The sequence below is a fragment of the Pempheris klunzingeri genome, chromosome 3, assembly GCF_042242105.1.
Source record: "Pempheris klunzingeri isolate RE-2024b chromosome 3, fPemKlu1.hap1, whole genome shotgun sequence".
Taxonomy (NCBI): domain Eukaryota; kingdom Metazoa; phylum Chordata; class Actinopteri; order Acropomatiformes; family Pempheridae; genus Pempheris; species Pempheris klunzingeri.
In genome coordinates, this window is record NC_092014.1 from 16,251,786 (window position 1) to 16,269,809 (window position 18,024).

Consider the following 18,024-nt stretch of genomic DNA (forward strand, 5'->3'; position numbering starts at 1 on the left):
TAATCTTGCTGGGCCTAAATGCGTATAGGCTCCAGTTGGCCTACTAGCCCAGATAACCAGACAAGCACACACACCACTGTAAAATTGCAGATAGCCAGCACCTGTCTTCTACGTGACAGGCTTGGATATTAAGCTTTCTTTGTTTGTAAATACATCCGCTCCCACTGACAAGGAGAACCCAGTTCAGAGTGGCAAGCGTGGATTGAATCATTAACCCTTTGCAGTGAGTGTGAAAGAGAATTTAACCATCTTTGTCTTTTATCCAACACAAGGGAGGAAGACACGCTGGCGTGCTGCTGGTTAAACATTAAGCTGCGTGCAGGTGCAATTCTCATCAAGTCGTTTGATGGGAACTTGGGAGTGAGACTGATGGGACCAACCTGTTTAGTTATCAAATCACAAAGCGTGCCAGCCAGAAATTGATCGGGCGTTTAATCCCATACCATGCAGCGCTACGAAACCGGCTCTTAAAAAGCTTAATTCTACAAGTCTTCTTCTCTTCACTTCAGGGATTATCTCTAAATGTCTCCAAATTAAGTGATGGGACCCCGAGCAACGCCGCGCTGTGACCTGTGTCCAAACGCTATTTCGTGGTAAACGAGAGCGAAAGATATTTAACTTACCGCTGTGTCCACCTTCCTGTCAGCTCCCCCCTGAACGAGCCGCTCCATATGCCATACAATGTATCCATGCTGAAGTGTGAGAATAGGCTATAGTGTGCAGGGAAACGCCCCCCCTCCCTCCCTGCTATTCCTTTCTCTCCCGTGCGCTTCTCCTCCTGCTTGTGGGGAATCACATAACCACTCCTTGTTTTCTCCATTCTCTCCGAGGGAGGGATGGTGGAGCGATGGAGCCTATGCAGCAGCATCAGCATCCCATGCAACTCAGCTGCAACCTCTCACCTCTCCTCCTACTCTGCTCCTCTTCTCCTCCTCCCCCCTCCTCCTCCTCCTCCTCCTCCTCTCTGTGTCTCTTGTCCATGCCTCCGTCCAGCCCTGACGCCGAAGAGCATGCCCTATAGTGCAGCGGTTCCCAAGCTGGGGTCCGGGGACCTCAATGGGTCTATGATGGAGCTCCGGTAGGCCCTAGTAAAATGAAAAAAATACGAGTTTGGGCTCTTGGCAGAATGAATGAAGGGTTAGTGGTTGTTGATGTGCCTCATTGGTGTAATCGCACAAATGGCACGTTTCTTCCTTTTACTGTAAACTAGTGAAATTTCTAGTGAAAATCTTTTCAAATAGGAGCCTTGAACAGTGACAAAACCTTTAGGATCTGTGGCTTATTTGTGCCGTCTGTTTTTGGAATCATAATGTGTTTTTGACTGTGACCTGTTCTACAATGGTTTTTATGTCCAGAGGGTGACATCATAATGTAAAATGTTAAATATGGTGGTTCATAGTGTCTATGTTGGTGCCTCCACGGTGTTTTGTGACTCCTAGTCATAATGTTATTAAAAGAAAAACACACACACACAGTGGTCACAGTTCGTAGTATTGTTGAACTGTGATGTGTACACAATGTGGATAAAATAGGACAAAATAGCAAAAGTGCCTAAAATGTAAAGCAACACGATATGACACTGTAGTCTACAGTGGCAACAGTTTTGTATTATTTTGTCCAAGAGGTAGAGAATAGAATATAATAGACCCACATAAGGAGGTGTATTATGATTCAGCCCAAAACAACACACACCATAGGAACCAAACATTTCCCCATTGCCTTACATTTATTTGCTATTAATTTTATTTGTTTAAAATCTCCCTTTGAGTTCTATCTTTCAAATTACTCTCTGCTTTGTGTTTTTTTCTAATCCTAATTCTTGTACTATCCTTTGTATTATTCTTATTCTGTATTCTTCTTCTGTCTTTTCATGTTCTTTATCTTTTGTCAAGCATATTGTATTGCGTCCTTTTAAATGAAATGTTTTATTATTTTCACAGTTTACGTGGTTTGTGTTCACCCATGTACAGATGTTTGCTGTGCGATACTTGTGTATTAATATACGCATAAAATGAACGCTGAGGCGATGCAGAAATGGAGGAACATCATGTTAGACAAAGCCACCACTCTGTCAGTCATTAGTGCTGAAATCATTATAGACTGAAATTGGAGTTTGTGTATCCTGAATGGTGTTCCCTGTAGGGTCTTAACAGAGGTTCCGACATGGCCTGTGGTGAGTTATTGTGTGTGTGTGTGTGTGTGTGTGTTTTCCTTCTCCTAATCCAGTCTGCTGGGACCTCTGTATCCGGTTGATGGTCTTCCTTAGCAGACATGCTGGATGTGGATTGGTGGTACGGCCCTGCATAATCCTCTCCTCATCTGGTGGCCTGTAAAGGAGCTGCCCCTTGAAACCCAAAACACATGTGTTTGCGTGTGCTTGTGTTGGTGTGTGCGTGTGCTTGTGTTGGTGTGTGTGTGTGCTGCATGCTCAGTAATGATCCACACAAGCTCCACACAAGAGCTAAATTGGTTTTTGTCGTCGCTATAACTTCTCTTTAATTCTCCACATCAGAGAAACATCAGAGAGACAGAGCAGCAGACAGACAGCAAACATGTAAATTTGATGTTTAAGGGCTCACAAGGCTGATGCTGTAAGGCACTGGAGCCTTCAAGGCCATTAAAAAAACGATAGCATATTTCCTCAAATAAGCAGCCGTAGAGTCTCTCTCTTTCTCTCTCTCTCTCAGACACACACACACACACACACACACACAAACACACCCCAGCACACAGTGTTAATGGCTTCATAATTGTCAGAGGCAGACCATTGAGCATAATCAGGAGACTGCAGCAAGGCGAAGACCAATATTTGTAATTTACTATGACAGATAGTACATTTTTATTACCCAGGGGCTGCTGGTTTGTTTTGGGATGCGATAAACCACTCTCATCCACGCACTTTTTATTTCTCTCAGTTCACATATTCACTGGCACTCATTCTTGTTCTCTGCATTTCTTTCTTTTTTTTATTTATTTCCCTCTCTCTCTCTCTCTCTCTCTCTCTCTCTCTCTCTCTCTCTCTCACACACACACACACACACACACACACAGTGATTCAGCCCCAGACAGTGTGTGACCTCGGGGTCAGGAGCATTACGCCAAACAGACAGACTCTGAGTCAGGGAGCAAAGTTCAGCTCATCACAGGAAATCACAGGTACACACCCCAAGCAAACCCATGCACACACACACACACATACACACTAACACAATCAATCATATGTGACCCTCTAATAGATAAATGAATTGTCCCTAAAGTTTGGTTTTGGGGGCAAAATCATGAATTGTCTTTTGCTTGGAAAATGCTTTTTCTCAAAACATGTAATGTTATAAAGAGTTCTCCTATAACATTGTTGGACTCACAATGGGTTAAAAATGGGTTTTAAAGAGGGTAGAAATTGTTCATCTTCATTCATTCTTCTTTGCAGTCAATCATTCGGGCGTGTTATGTGTTGCAGCTAATGTAGCCTCGAGCCGCTCGCCTCAAGCAGAGATTAGAGCGGGCTACTAAGATCTGGTAAACTACACTTCTTTTAAACACCACACACCCAGATGTGTCAGACTTATTTTCTGCCCTAACCAAAGCTGACTCACGTGACCTCACTTGTGATTTATTAATCGCATTTCGCACAGCTCCCCCTGGAGCCACAAAACACTTGATACAACTTTTTTCCCACATGCAGTTGTACATCCTTTAATATGTTCGTTCACACGTGTATTTTTCTGAAATCATAAGTATCTACGATGTGCTGGCATTATGCCATGCACGTTACAGTATGTCATGACACTCCCATTCATTTAGATTACGGAGCACTTAAAACAAATAATGTTAAAGTGGAGACCAAAGACCAAAGCAAACACAGATCACTTCTGTCGAGAGTAATGGCTTTGAATGTTTGAGGTATCAAATGACTATGAAAAAACCTCCAAAAATTAAATCACTATAAGTGGGTGCAGCCTTTATAATTAAAAGCTCATTTGTACAGGATGTTGAGGCAAACATTGTATGAATCACCAAAATGTGTTTCCCATTCATCTCTGACGTAGTAAACAAGGCCTGTTCACTGGAGTGACATGACATTTTCTGAAATATTTATATTTCATAAAATAATATATTTCATGAGAGAATTACTCATGCCCAAAACACAGATTTAACAGTCACAAGCTATTAGAATAGCACATGTAAATTATTAAATTGAGTGGTTTTGCACTCTGATGCAGAACTTTAAAATGTCAGTGACTCATACTCTAATTGGAGTGGAAGGATGCTTGTGCTGCTCAGTAGTCAGTTTGTATGATTCGGAACGGGGAGGCTGGCAATCAGGATGGAGAAACTGTCTGTGTGTGTGTGTTAGTGTTAACAAGAGAGACAAATAGGACACACAAATAGGAACAGAGAGAGAGACAAGGAGGGAGGGAGAGAAGCAGGTGCATCACTAATGGCTTTTTAAAAAGGTTACAGCGTAGAGCTCTTCTTTTCTAATGGGGCTCCGGCTGTGCTTGAGAAGCAATTTCCGGAAAAGATAATGTTGTCGAGAGAGTGTAGTGAGTTCTCTGTTTGTGTGTGTGTGTGTGTGTGTGTGTGTCTGTGTGTGTACGCCTTGTCCTTAACAAGACTGACAAACACAAACTCAAAGGACCACAAAGAGGGGGCAGGGAGAGACTGGAGTGTGTGTGTGTGTGTGTGTGAGGTAGAGAGAGAGAGAGAGAGAGAGAGAGAGAGAGAGAGAGAGAGAGAGAGAGAGAGAGAGAGAGAGAGAGAGAGAGAGAGAGAGAGAGAGAGAGAATGGCCTGTGTCTACATTTCAAAGACATTGGTCCATTATATTACATTTATTAGCCTGATGACAATTAATGGCTGATGTGGATCAGCAGAGGTCTCAAGTGATAAACATTTAAAATTTTTCTACATCTCCCAATGTGCTGTTTGATTCCATAAATATTAAAACTAATCAATTCTGAGCGCCTCTCTCTCTCTCTCTCTCTCTGGCATGGTTGCCATGGTAAACACTGCCATCTTGTGTCCACAGCATGTTGAACTGAGCTGGTCATACACCTCTGCAGGATTTTATGAGGTACAACCACAATCACTGTCATGTTGACGGTTGCGCTGGTACATTTTCACAGAGCTTTCCATCACTGAGTTTACTGCAAATATGCCACCTTTAAATTCAACTGAGGCAACTTATACATACCATGCTTTACATTCATAATTCACCTCTGTGTCGGTAATGGCCACTAAGGGGCAGCACTTTCCCATTAGTTTGTCCCAACTTTTAATTCTGGTGTGTTTACATCAGAAAAATGACAAAAAGGTCTATACTTAAAATATTATTCTTCATTCTAAATCTGTTACATTTCTTAGTGTGTTGGCTGCAATTAAATATGTACTGTAGCTACAGTGGTATGAAACTGGGAGATTCAGTGTTTTAACTGTTCAAAACCCAAACACAGATGTTCAGCTTACAGTATGAGGGTCTCCCAAGACTTGTCACCGTGAGAAAAGCACAAGTGTAAATGATAAAAATGTATGATGTTTGATTCTATTCAGCTGCTAACTGCTCACAGAAAGATATCTCATGTCTCTTTATACTTGGATGCTGTTTTTCAACAATTTAAATCAACAGCAAATGCAGCAGGTAGAAGAGCAAAAATATATCCCTAAATATGTGTGCGAGGAATTAAGAAAAATCAAGTGAAAAATGTCATTCAGGAAGCAACATGTGATAATCGCAATTTATTTTGGTAAATAAATACAAAACAGAGACATTTTAACATGAAAATAACATTATTTGGATAGTTACGGTGTTCTCTACCTCTTCGGTTGTTTACAAAAAATTCAGACTGAAAAGTTTTACTGTAGGTAATCTCAGAGCTATAATGAGCACCTTCTGCTATAACAGGCATTGTTAGGACGCCTTGGCAGGGGTCCTTTGAAGACCTGCAGTTACACACAAGCACAAGTGTGCAATTATAGCAGCTACTTTTTGACAGTTTAACTTAAGAAAACAGATTGCCAAATTAACAGTTATGCTGCCGTACAATGTGCTCATTATAAACATACACACAAATCCCAATAAGCACGCGCGCGCACACACACACGCACGCACGCACACACACACGCACGCACACACGCTTAATAAAACCATAGCAATATCTTCTTTATGTAACCCATTGTGTACTCTCCTACTAGTGTTCCCTGCCTGCAGTGTCTTTTTGAACTGAGAGCAGAACCTAAGCAAGTTGTGAGCGAAACACAGCGGCTGTATGCTGTTCGATTTCACATACATCTCCACCGCGCTACATTCCTGCTTTAGATCAGACTACTACTCATGTTCCTACAAGACAGCTTCAGGTAGCTTCACATTATTCACACATTTTAAACATAACGACCATGACGTATATACTGTGTAAAGAAACCACTATGCTGTACAAAACTATACAAAACCCAAGGGTCTCACCCCTGTGTCACACACTGGTCTGTGCCATTGGTTTTCTAAAGCCAGTGTGAGTGAAAGGATTTTGGACTGAAGCAGGAAAATCTGGAAATAATTTAACAGGACAGATGGATAAACAGTGGTAGCATCAGTAGTAGAAACATCAACTGATGCCGAACTTCTTTAAAAAAAAAACAACATACATTTTGGAAACTGAAAGGAGCAAATACATTAACATTTAGATACATGTCAATTAAATAAAAAAGAAGAGTCTTGGAAGTGTTGAGGGGAGGGAGGGGGGGGGGAGTGAGACTTTTACGCAAATCAGCACTAACAAAGAACTCCACATGGGAATAGGCAGTAAGTCAAATGATAAAACCCTCCAGATATTTCACAGCATGGACGTAGAGACCTACAGACATTTAAACACACACACCTGAATAGTTAGTAGATAGAAGATATTTGGAGAGTTGACGGAAATCTAGCTCAGTTCAATTCAGGAATCAATTAACTGATGGCCCAAAACAAATGCAGTATCACAAGCACAGCTCTAATTTGTATAAATATCTCCTCTGTCACTTCACACAATATACAGCAAGAGATCAAACCCACATCCCCCAAAACATATGAGATACAACACAGTTAACTGAACGCTAAATTGGTTCATCTGTGCTAGAATTTACAAAAGTGCTTTCCTCTTTGACAGCGTCTGTATGGTTAGTTATGAGGACAGAAAAAAAATTCTGTACCATAATACTTGAAGGTACCTGCATTTTGATTACATAAAGGTATCTGGTTTTATTTTCTTGTCCTTTCCTTCTACTGTATTGTCCTGAGTGTTACAAAATGGTCTTTAGAGGACGATCCACCGGCGATTGGGATTTTCTTTGATCATTTCGATATGATCAAGTGTTAAATCAAGTCATCTCCAGCCAACAGTCTTTAGAGTCACTGTTGCGTCTTTGTGGGACACAGAACAAGCAAATAGGACACAGTATTGCTTCAACAGCTCTGGCTTTGGCGAGTCTTTCATTGTTTTTTTTTTTTTACACCTGAAAGAAAAAGGAGGCCATCTTGGAGGACAAACAGGACAGAACAGGACAGAAGGACACGTATCCATCTCCTATTGGTCCTTAGCGGATGGCAGCTTTAAGCCATGCTCGCCATGCGCTCGTCTTGCTGTTCTGCCTCCTGTGGCTGGTGGGCCCTCAGACTTGGGTGGATTTGACTCGGCGGAGAGGATGTCGTCCTTCGGGGTGGGCAGGGCAGGGCAGGGGGCATTCAGAGGGCAGGTCTAGACTGCGCTGGTGAGGCAACGCCGTGATGGGAGGAGCACATCGGGAGGGGCGGGGGACGGGGTTGGCTGATGGTCATGTGATCTCAGAATACGGTAGCCCTGAAGCCTAACGGGGGGGGGGAGAAAGGGAGCAGATTAGGAGAGGTAGACAGGGGGAGGGACTAAAGTGAAGAGCATAAAACATTTCAAAACATCCTGGAAGGTAAAACCGAGGGAATAGAGCAGATAAACTTTACTAGACTGAGACATCGAGCGACAAGAATGTAAAATGATGCTGTCTAGACAGGAGATAAAGTATACGAAACATAGATATCAGACAGAACAAAAGGCCTCTAGGAGACAACCTGACACAATGAAGCACCAAGGTTATCAGAGCTGACAGCAAACACAAATGATAGCCCCATACACATTTAAAAACAAGACTACAGCCATGACAGCAGCTCAGTGAGGCTGCACTTCGGCACAGCAGTGCTCTGAGCTAAATGATAGCATCAGCATGCTAACATGCTCACAATGTCAATGCTAACATGCTGATGATTAGCAGGTGCGATGCTGACCATGTTCATGTAGCACGCTACCACTTGCTAATTATCTCTAAACACAAAGTACATTGGAGGCTAATGGGAATGTCATTAGTATTGGATAAATTGAAATGTTTACGTTTCAATGGCACTAGATTAAAAGTTCAAGGATCACCACTTCATCCTGAGGGGGATATGAATGAACGCACCAAAATTTTCACCTAATAGTTGTCAAGATATTTCACTCATAACCACATATGTCAACCTCATGGTGGCGCCAGAGGAAAAGTGATTATCATCAACTCCTAGAGCCATGCTGCTAGCATGGCCAATGAGTGTTTGCCTCACCAAAAGGCACCTTTGAGTGAAACATCATGGACACTTTGTGCAGTCTATTGATTATCTGAGCTCATCAATGTTCTTACAGAGAGATCCCCCCCATCCCTTACCTGGAGGCCACTTAACTTTTCGAGTGGACTCTCCACACGGGGCAGGCTGAGGAGAGGCACCCCCATGGAAGGCTCTTGTCGCTGTGGGGGTGGAGGAGTCTGCACTGCAATCTGAGTTGGCTGGAAATTGTTGATCACACATGTCACCTGATGGAGTGCAGAGAAATTAGGTAATAGAAAAAGCAGAGATTTGCTCCACTGCAGTACAGAGATGGATGATTTTCTGGTGTGAGAAATGTTCTATGAGAACAGATACTGAAGGGGACACTTACAATATTGGAGAGAGAGAAAGAGATAAAAAGAAATAGTGACAAAGAATGAAATATGGGAGAAGGCATGGAAAGAAAGCTACGTTCTTAGGGATGAACCTCAGGGAGTACTTTGATCTATAAAGTTAACCCTCACCCTAGAGATTTTTTCCAGAAAACTGATTTAGGCCAAGTGGTCCAAGACCAAATGACATTATTTGAATGTGCTATGGTAGAGCTGCAAATCAGTCCATTCACATTCATGGGTGTAAAATTGCATGTGTCCTCTATCACGGATGCAGTAACGCTCTTTTGCCTCAAGCTTCCCTTAATCATCAGTCCATCCTCCCACAGTCTCTACTGCACCTACATCCCGCCAACGCTGCTCTCTCTTTGCATCCTCCCCTGATTCAATCCTTACTTTCCCTTCTCCCTTCATCATACTATCCTGCCCTGTGAAGGCAAAGCATGGTAAGTAACCTGAACTTGACTTTTTACCATCTAAAAAGTATTATATATCAACAGCAAAAGTATCAGTAAGTACAAAACAGAGGTGCCAAACCAAACTGCAAGAGCAAGAGAGCTAGCAAGTTAAAGGCAGGGTCTGTAACACTGGAGAAACTAGCAAGAGTAGCTAGATTTTGAAAGTATCCAGCTGAAAATATTCCAGCACCCTGCGGCCGGATCTCTCGTTTTCATCGTACACGAAAGCTGACTGATAACCTCTATTAACTTTATCAAATAAACAACTCTGCTAACTGTCACAATCATATAAATGCAAGCAAAGCAGACCATTTCCTCACTGATATTTCATTAGCTACTTCATCACTTAGTTATTCCACATAACTAAATGAGGCAGTAACAAAATTCAGTCATGATGGAGAGAAAAACACAGCCGAGCCTGTTACCTTTAGCAGGTTAAACTAGCTCACAGAGAAGCTGTGACTGATATCTCTGCTATTGACTCTAGCAACATTTATGAGATTTGGTGTGGTTTAGTCATCATATATTTAAATGCATTAAATTGTAAATTAATGTATTATGTTGACTTCAATGTTTATATCAACAGTAGGCAGACACCTAGCAAAACTACTTACACTTATTGGTCATAATCAAATATATTTTATTTTCATAAGCAAACTGGTTAAAATGGACAAGTAAGGTGAAAGATCACATTCTGTTTGTAGATAATGTGTTTTGCTCTCATTTTCCGTGAAGATGATAAGAAGGCAGAGTGCAGTACTTTATGTATAATGCAGTTTATTCTATTGACTAATTGGGTACAAAATAATCAGTCATGAAGACATTATCATCTGACTGTTTGCAAGCCAGACTGAAACCTTTTCAACCATTTTGTATTAACTTCAGTGCCTCTATAATCACAGCTCTCTGCCTTTTAAGTCAGAATCCCTCCTCTAGTCTTTTCCTCCCATCTTTCTGCTCTTTTCCATTCATCTACCACGGTTTCTGCGTCCTCCAACCTTTTTTGATCCCTAAAATTCCATTCATCTTTTCTTCCATCTTCCCTTCCCTCCTCATATCTCTCTCCCTCCTCTCCTTCTCACCAGGAAGGCAGCGATGGCTCCTCCGGTCACAAACCCAGCCAGGACATCATTCCAGTGGTTTCTGTGCTCAGTCACCCTCAACACCCCCACCAACACGGCCAGAGACAGAAGCACCAGACACAGGGTGGGCTTGGTCAGACGGGTCCCTTTGGTCCGGAACACCTGGGTCACGTACATCTGGAAGACATACATATGAAATAAAGAAATGTCATGTTATTTGTTCACAGTGGGCTGAACTCGGTGTTGAATCTACAGGTCTTGATTCAGCCAGCTGAAATAATTCAAACTGTGCTGCAGAGTAGTTTGATAGACTGAACAGCTTGAAGAAGAAGCCACAAGAGGCCGCACTCTGCAGCGATTTTAGAGCATCTGAAGGGTTTGATGAGGTACAAAAAGAAAGCACCATAAAAAGAGACTTGATTTAATGCGTCTGAAAAATGACAGGAACATGGCAAAGTGATTAAAAAGAGAATGAAACATCATCAGTAGGGTACTTAAATCGTAAATAATACTGTACATGCACACATCGTTGATCCTCGAGAATAAGGTCATTTGTGTTACCATCAGGAGATGAGACATGATCTACTGTACTACATTAAAGCAGATGTTTATTTCAGCCTTTGGGGTCAAAGTGTGGTATATACTCAGAAATGATTTATCATTCAATTTAAGAGAATGTGTAGATCCAATAATTATGATAATATAAACTAAGTTATGATAATAATAATGAGTTTGTTTAGTCTAATGTATTTTACAGTATGTACATGCCTTAAAAGGTTATTGAAAGTATTGGCAGACCATTTATTATTTCTCATTTATTTATTTATTATGGGAAAATGGTATGGGTACTGTGATATAAGATTTTTCTACATCTGGAATCACTATTATTTAGTTCCAGATGAAATATTATCTCATATTACTGATGATATACAATATTACAGATGAAACTGCACACTGAAGTGAAACAAAAATCAATAAAGTTCTGTTGTTATTGGTGCCTTAGAGTCATTATTTACATTTATAATTGTAGGAACTGAGCATTGTATTGCTATTATTGTTATTTAACTTCTTAAATTGTAATTGCTGTCTAATTATAAAGTATTTTCAAAACTTATATTCTGACTTATTTTTCACACTTTCCAGTTTTTGCAACAGTGAGCCATCATCGTATCCCACAGTTTCCCTGGTGTGTCTACGTTAACCCATCGCCCTCAAAAGGTCCTTACCACTGTGTAGATGGCTGAATAAAAGCTTAGCGCTGCATCTTTAGAGGGGAAGGATTTGCGGGCGGATGCCACCAGGTATGGGTTTCCTGTGCAGGCTCGGCGCTCTGCGATATACTGCAGTGGAGACTGGCAGCCCAGAGCTGTGTAGTTTGGCTTACAGGCCGACAGGAAATGAGGCGTCTGGTTTCCTGTGACCACTTGACCTGCATTGGCAAAGATGGTGGTGGTGAAGAGGCCGAAGGAGTAGACACCTGTGGGAAAAAGGAGAGACAAAGTGAGAGAGAGAGAGAAAGAGAGAGAGAGAGAGAGAGAGAGAGAGAGAGAGAGAGAGAGAGAGAGAGAGAGAGAGAGAGAGAGAGAGAGAGAGAGAGAGAGAGAGGGTGTATCTGAACTCAAACGTGAATCAGTGAGACTGGTAAGAGTCAGAAACAAGCACTTAAATAAGAAGTAAATTGTTTTTCTGACTGCTGTCTGTGTGGGAGTGAAAGGCCAGACAGACATAGCCTTCATAGGCTTCATAAATACCGTCCATCACAAAAATGAGGCTATAAAGATGATGAAAAAGATCACAGAACATCCACAGAACAGGACTGGAAGAGAAAGGCGTAGAAAATTAGTCCGCAGGAGACCTTAACTTAGGACAAGGGCTCTTTCTGGCCTTATGACAGAGGGGGGGTGATGTAAGTCTTAATGAGCCTTGGTCCCAGAGTACAGAGGCTCTATTTAGAACCTCTGATCTTCAGGACTATAACTGACCCAGAAAACGTACGATCCTACGGAGGAGAGGGTTGAAATAACAGCAGTCAGCAGTCACTATGGTCTTCTCCTGAGCTCCCTCTGTCTTCACGAAGAAATTGGTCACTTCCCCGATCAGAATCTGAGACAGAAAGAGAGACAGACAGAACATTTTTGCCAAACAGAAAGCTAAAACCCTGTAGTTAAGGATTGATCAGCATCACTGAATATTCTGTTAGTTAAATGTGGTGTGCTGCAAAATTATTCATGAGTGTTCCTCCCTCAGCCTTGCAAAGACTACATATTTCCTTGGCCAGTCTGCTTTATATTTCTCTCACCATTTGGCTGATTTTATGCTGCTTTAGTAAATCCCAATATTAACACCTCCCATTCACTCTCATCAGTGGGAGTTTGTCAACCTCAATGTCTCATAGACCTTCTATCCCTCAAGCTCTCCTTTTTGCTGAACAAATTTACTGCAGCACCATAAAACCATGACTATACTTTGATTAATAATGTCATGTGGGTTTTAAGCCTCAAAAGTGAGCACTGGGTTTGCCAGGTAACATAAATCAGACACATCTTATACTATTTTCATGAAATAGTTGAAATGTATTAGCTAATGTCTTACCCCATCCTGATCACACCTCAATAAAACCTCCATTATATATTTTCACTTTTACATTATAGCCTTAACACATTTCGAACACCCATTTAAAGAGCACAGACCCAGAGCCTCTAGCAGCCATTTAAGAGTCAGTTTTAAGAGTTTAAGAATCAAGTCGAATCAGCAGGACATTGATCTATTTTGACAGGGGAATAAATTTTAATTGACTACACACCACGTAGCACATTCTTGGACAGCATTACACCCTGCATACTGAACCTGTCAGATCAGGAGACCCCTGCTGACAAAAGCATGAATAGATGTAGGTTACATGGTCATACAATATGCATGACCCAGAGCCAGGAGCTCGAGACGATGCTAATGAACCAAAACCCATTGCGCTCAGTGCGACAGTTGGATGCTGAGGTTTACTTTAGCATGGATGTTGTGGAGCCAGCAATGCAAGGTTCAGTGAGAAATGTGGGGCTCGTGTATCAACATAAATTACGTCTTTTTTGTATAACATGACCCGAGTGCTGCAGCACTATGCAGCTCTGGGGTCATGTGTGATAGGGAGAGAGGTTCTGGGTTCCTTGAGATGTCATCCAAAGATATGATGGCTGTGTGGTTGTTTTTGTAGCTCCCTGCTAACCTTCAAGCTTTTGCATAAATTCACAACAATACTTCAAAGATGTTGCGCTCCAGAGAATCTAGAGAATCCAGAGAAGACAACTATGTTGGTTCATCAACCCTGAACCAAAAAAATCTTGCACACTTTTTTTTTTTTTTTCCTTTTGCTCTTTCATGAAACGTGAAAGAGGTAAACAATCATATAACTGTTGATGATTTCAGGTGGGTGGTGCATCCTAAAGCAGGGCTCAGTTTTTGTTGCAATCTTTCCATTTTGGGTGAATGAGTGAAATTTGACTCTGTTAGAAGTATACAGCCTTTTAGTGGGTATAATATGTAAAGAGGAGACAATGAGTAACATTTTAACTTATTCAAACAACCATCCAGATGTCGATGAGCAAGTCTCCTCTCAGGTCAACCATTACTTCAAGGTTAGATTGTGGATAATGGACCGAAATGAGACAGCGTAACACTGCCGAAGCTCAGCAAACCCTCAAAAGAAAAGTTAACTACTGAGAGAGAAGAAATTGTCCAAAGTGTTTCTATATACATGGACGTGGTCATATGTCTGTCTAAAGATTCTTCAAAAAATGCCATGTAAGATAAAAATATGTTTCTCTTACATTAGGCCTACTTGTTTATTCTCCTCATGAAGCACACACAAGTTTTCATATGCTTTCATTATTTCTGCAGGGAGGTCTGCGTGTAGCAGCCATAATTCATTATCCCTGTAGCTTGTGGAGCTTTGGTACCTTCCTGCAGGCACTTTGGCAAAGCTGGTGGGAGCCAAAGATTAGACAGCTGGATTATACACAGCACATGTTTACCTCCAGGCCACTTCAAAATCACATCACCCACTGCTCATGACAAAAATGACTCCAGACTGTCATTACTGGCACAAGCGAAAACCTTAAAAATAAACACATGAATGAGTATCAGGGTTGGATGTATGTCAATAGTGCATAGATGACACCGAGCTTTTCGTTTAGAACGTGAATGGCATGGCCTGGTCCTGCACACACGTTCAGTCATCATCGCTTTTTCTTGTCTTTTCTTGGGTCCATCTTATTTTCCTTCCCACCTCTATTGGGCGTGACAGATTTCAACCTGCCATGTCGGTTTTAGGGAGAAATATGAGTTCATTCATCCTCTCCTGCAACGCCTCCTGCAGTGAGTAAAGTGACACCTATCAGTCAGCGATCAGTGCAAGCTTCCTGTTATGCTACAGAGACAGAGATGCTTACATAATATGTGATTGCCTTAAATATACAATGCAACAAGTACCGTGAAGGAAACTGTCCAATGGGGCATGTGACGGCTCTGTCTGTGCTAATAAAAGTGTGGTAAGAAACTGTCTAAACAAGGTAGGTCTTGAAACATCTGGTTCTCCACAGCTCTCAGATTCTCTCTTTTTTAGAGCTGTGCATCAGGAAACTCAAGAAATATTCCCTTAATTCTTTGAATTGGATTTAGGTGTGGCATAAGATGAATCAGAGTATCTGTGGGTTGTGCCAGAACATGAGGTGAGGTGATTATATACTCAGGGAACAAATGACAATTTCAAAGTATCGCAGTATTTCTACATGAGAAAACTATGTAGATTGACTTTAATGTAAGACTGATGCCTGTTCTCATCCTGGCTCATTAGAAAATTCGGGCATAAGTGTGCTGAATAAACTGTCACTGTCCTTATGTATTTCTGGGAGATGCTCTTGTAAAGTGAGTGCAGAGCAGAAGAAGAGGAAGAAGTGGAGCGGAGGAGACAGCAGACACTGATAATAGCAAGCTAGCAGCCAAAAGGGCAGAAGGCATAACAAACTTGTAAATGGTGTTGCTGGCAATTAGTAACTGTGAAAGTGAGATTACTGATTAAAAAAAAAGAGGTTGATTGCAACATAATTAAAACAGTCAAAATTTCCACAGCTGTGTGGCCCAAGGGAGTTTGCCACTTTAGTGATGTGCGTTACAGCAGGAAGATGCAAACAATAGAAGAGTTTAGCTTAGAGTTTAGAGTTTAACATTAAAAAGGAATTCTGCAGGGCAGCAGGATGTGTGACCAACATGGACACACATGTGCTACATGGCTGCAGCACATACACGTACATACACACTAAAAACATTACGTACATTTAATGATGTTGAAAACATTCAATAAGAAAGGGAATCAATCTATGAAGTAAATGTGTCCTTATGGCACTGAAGACTTGAGCCATTTTTAAAAAAGTTCATCATTTAAACACATTTTCATCCTGATTTGTACAAAATACAAACAAGTGATCCTATAATATGGCAACACCTGGTTCATTACTTCTTACAATAATTTGAAGTACCTGTTGAAATAATTTTTTACTGATAATTCTGCTATATATTTAAATTATTAAGTTAATACTGTTTTCTTCGAGGCAACATGCAGAGTAGAAACAATCACACTAATTGCAGACTAGGGATCTAACAACATTAACTCTTTGGTAAGGTGTGGATTGCCATTGTCTATATTTTATTTTTGACTAGATTGCCAGGTTGCACAGCACAGAAGTTTTTTCTTTTCTTTTTCATGCTTTCATGCTTTTTGCGCCATGTGTCTTGATGATTCCTTGATGGCAACATCAAACCAAATTGAGAGAGACTGAAGGGCACATAGAAACAGAGAGGGAGAGACGTTTGTGATGTGCACTTCTGCATGTTTGTTAATAATACAGAAGATCTGGCTTGTTGAAACATGCATTTGAGGGTTTACATTTGAATGAAATATTCATTTCTACAGCAACGGCAGTGATGTTCATCGGCTTACAGCTTGTGCTGTATTGTATTAAGTACCAGCAACAGATAATAACATCGGACAATGAATGGGCTTGTTAGTCCTTTTTAGGCATGCTCTCTCCCTGCTTCTCACTGAGATGGAGAATGAAGTCTACAGTCTCATTAGGGGAGCGGTTGCCATGTCCACCCCTTTATCATTCACTCAGTTACTTTTTGCAACTGCTCCCAAGCACATGTGTTGATATCAACATTTAATGGTGATGGGCGCCCGCTGAGTTGTTATAAGCTATGTTTCTCCCACAGGCATAAATTCAAAAGTATCCAGTGTCAATACTAATCCCTTTGTATTCTGATCCCACTGAAAGGTTGCTTCCTGCTGCTTCACTGAGCATCCACTTTAATCACAATGAAACGTCTGTAATAGAAAGTAATCTAAAATGTATTGATATCACTAAGCTGTGAAGTATCCTCGGTCCTATCCAGCAGCTTCTAATTCAGAAAATTCACTACAGAAATCAATATTCATGCATAGAATACACAAACACAACAATCTCTTGGCCTTTCTCTCAATGCTAGCTTCAGGATATTTCACAGATGTTTTCATGGCAGCCCTGTGTGATTAATTAGAGAATTATCACCCAATTCTGCAGTTCTCTGCTCAGCGGACTAATTTAGCATCTTTCATTTCCTTGTTTTGGGTTTACGGTCCACAACTAGTGTTTGCGTAACTCAAGAGTTATTTTCATCAAACAAGCTCTAAAAACCCATTACCTGCCCAGCACCACACAACAGACATTTGTCCCCCAGAGCTGGTGGAGACCAAAACAAAGCTAAAAGAAGAGTGAATATATAACTCATTGGACTTCGTCTGATGGAAGGAAACATGACTTCAAATGAATGATAATGTTGTTCCATGTCTGTTGAATGTGTAAATAGGCAGATTTTTCTTAACATTTTCACCGTAACAGTATAATATCCCAATGTTATGTTTGCATCTTGTTTTGCTATAACACCAGTTGTTATATTTGTGTTATATTTTAAAGCTTCCAATACTACATTATCATCAATGATGGTGGCTGAATGCTGGTATACTATTGAATAGATGTGCGGATGTTATGAAAAGGAGCTAATGTATATAATTATACATAAAACATACAGTTGAATGCAATTTAGGACAATTTCTAACAGAAAAAACTTTAAAATCAAGCATACCATTAAGATACCATCTCTCTCTCTGTCTGCCTGCTTTCATTCAGACCACAGCTCCATTTTAGTAGAACTCCTGGTAAAGTAACACTAAATCCTGTGATATTTACAATACAGCAACTGCAATCCATAGATGTCATTGTCCTTTTATCATAATAGTGTTCAGGCCATAACAAATACACAAGCACAAGGACACACCTACTGATATGCAAACCAAAAACAAGTGAAACTACACACAATTCAGCGCCATCATTACAGCTGGCACAGAAACACAATGCAAAGTCTGATATACAAACAAAGGGTCACAGCAGTAGAAAATTAATGAAAAAAGGTAAGGACAATAAA

General features: G+C 40.9%; 1 protein-coding gene across 1 annotated transcript in view; it reads right to left on the minus strand.

The window, feature by feature from the left end:
• Positions 1–7,729: 7,729 nt before the first annotated feature.
• The window catches only part of plppr2b (phospholipid phosphatase related 2b), a 36,724-nt gene continuing 26,429 nt past the window's right edge, over positions 7,730–18,024 (minus strand). The window contains exons 3-7 of the mRNA XM_070828093.1: positions 12,498–12,618; positions 11,742–11,992; positions 10,516–10,692; positions 8,719–8,849; positions 7,730–7,838 (exon numbers count right to left, since the gene is read on the minus strand). Of these exons, the coding sequence (XP_070684194.1) occupies positions 7,730–7,838; positions 8,719–8,849; positions 10,516–10,692; positions 11,742–11,992; positions 12,498–12,618 (789 nt within the window). The remainder of the gene's footprint in view (positions 7,839–8,718; positions 8,850–10,515; positions 10,693–11,741; positions 11,993–12,497; positions 12,619–18,024) is intronic.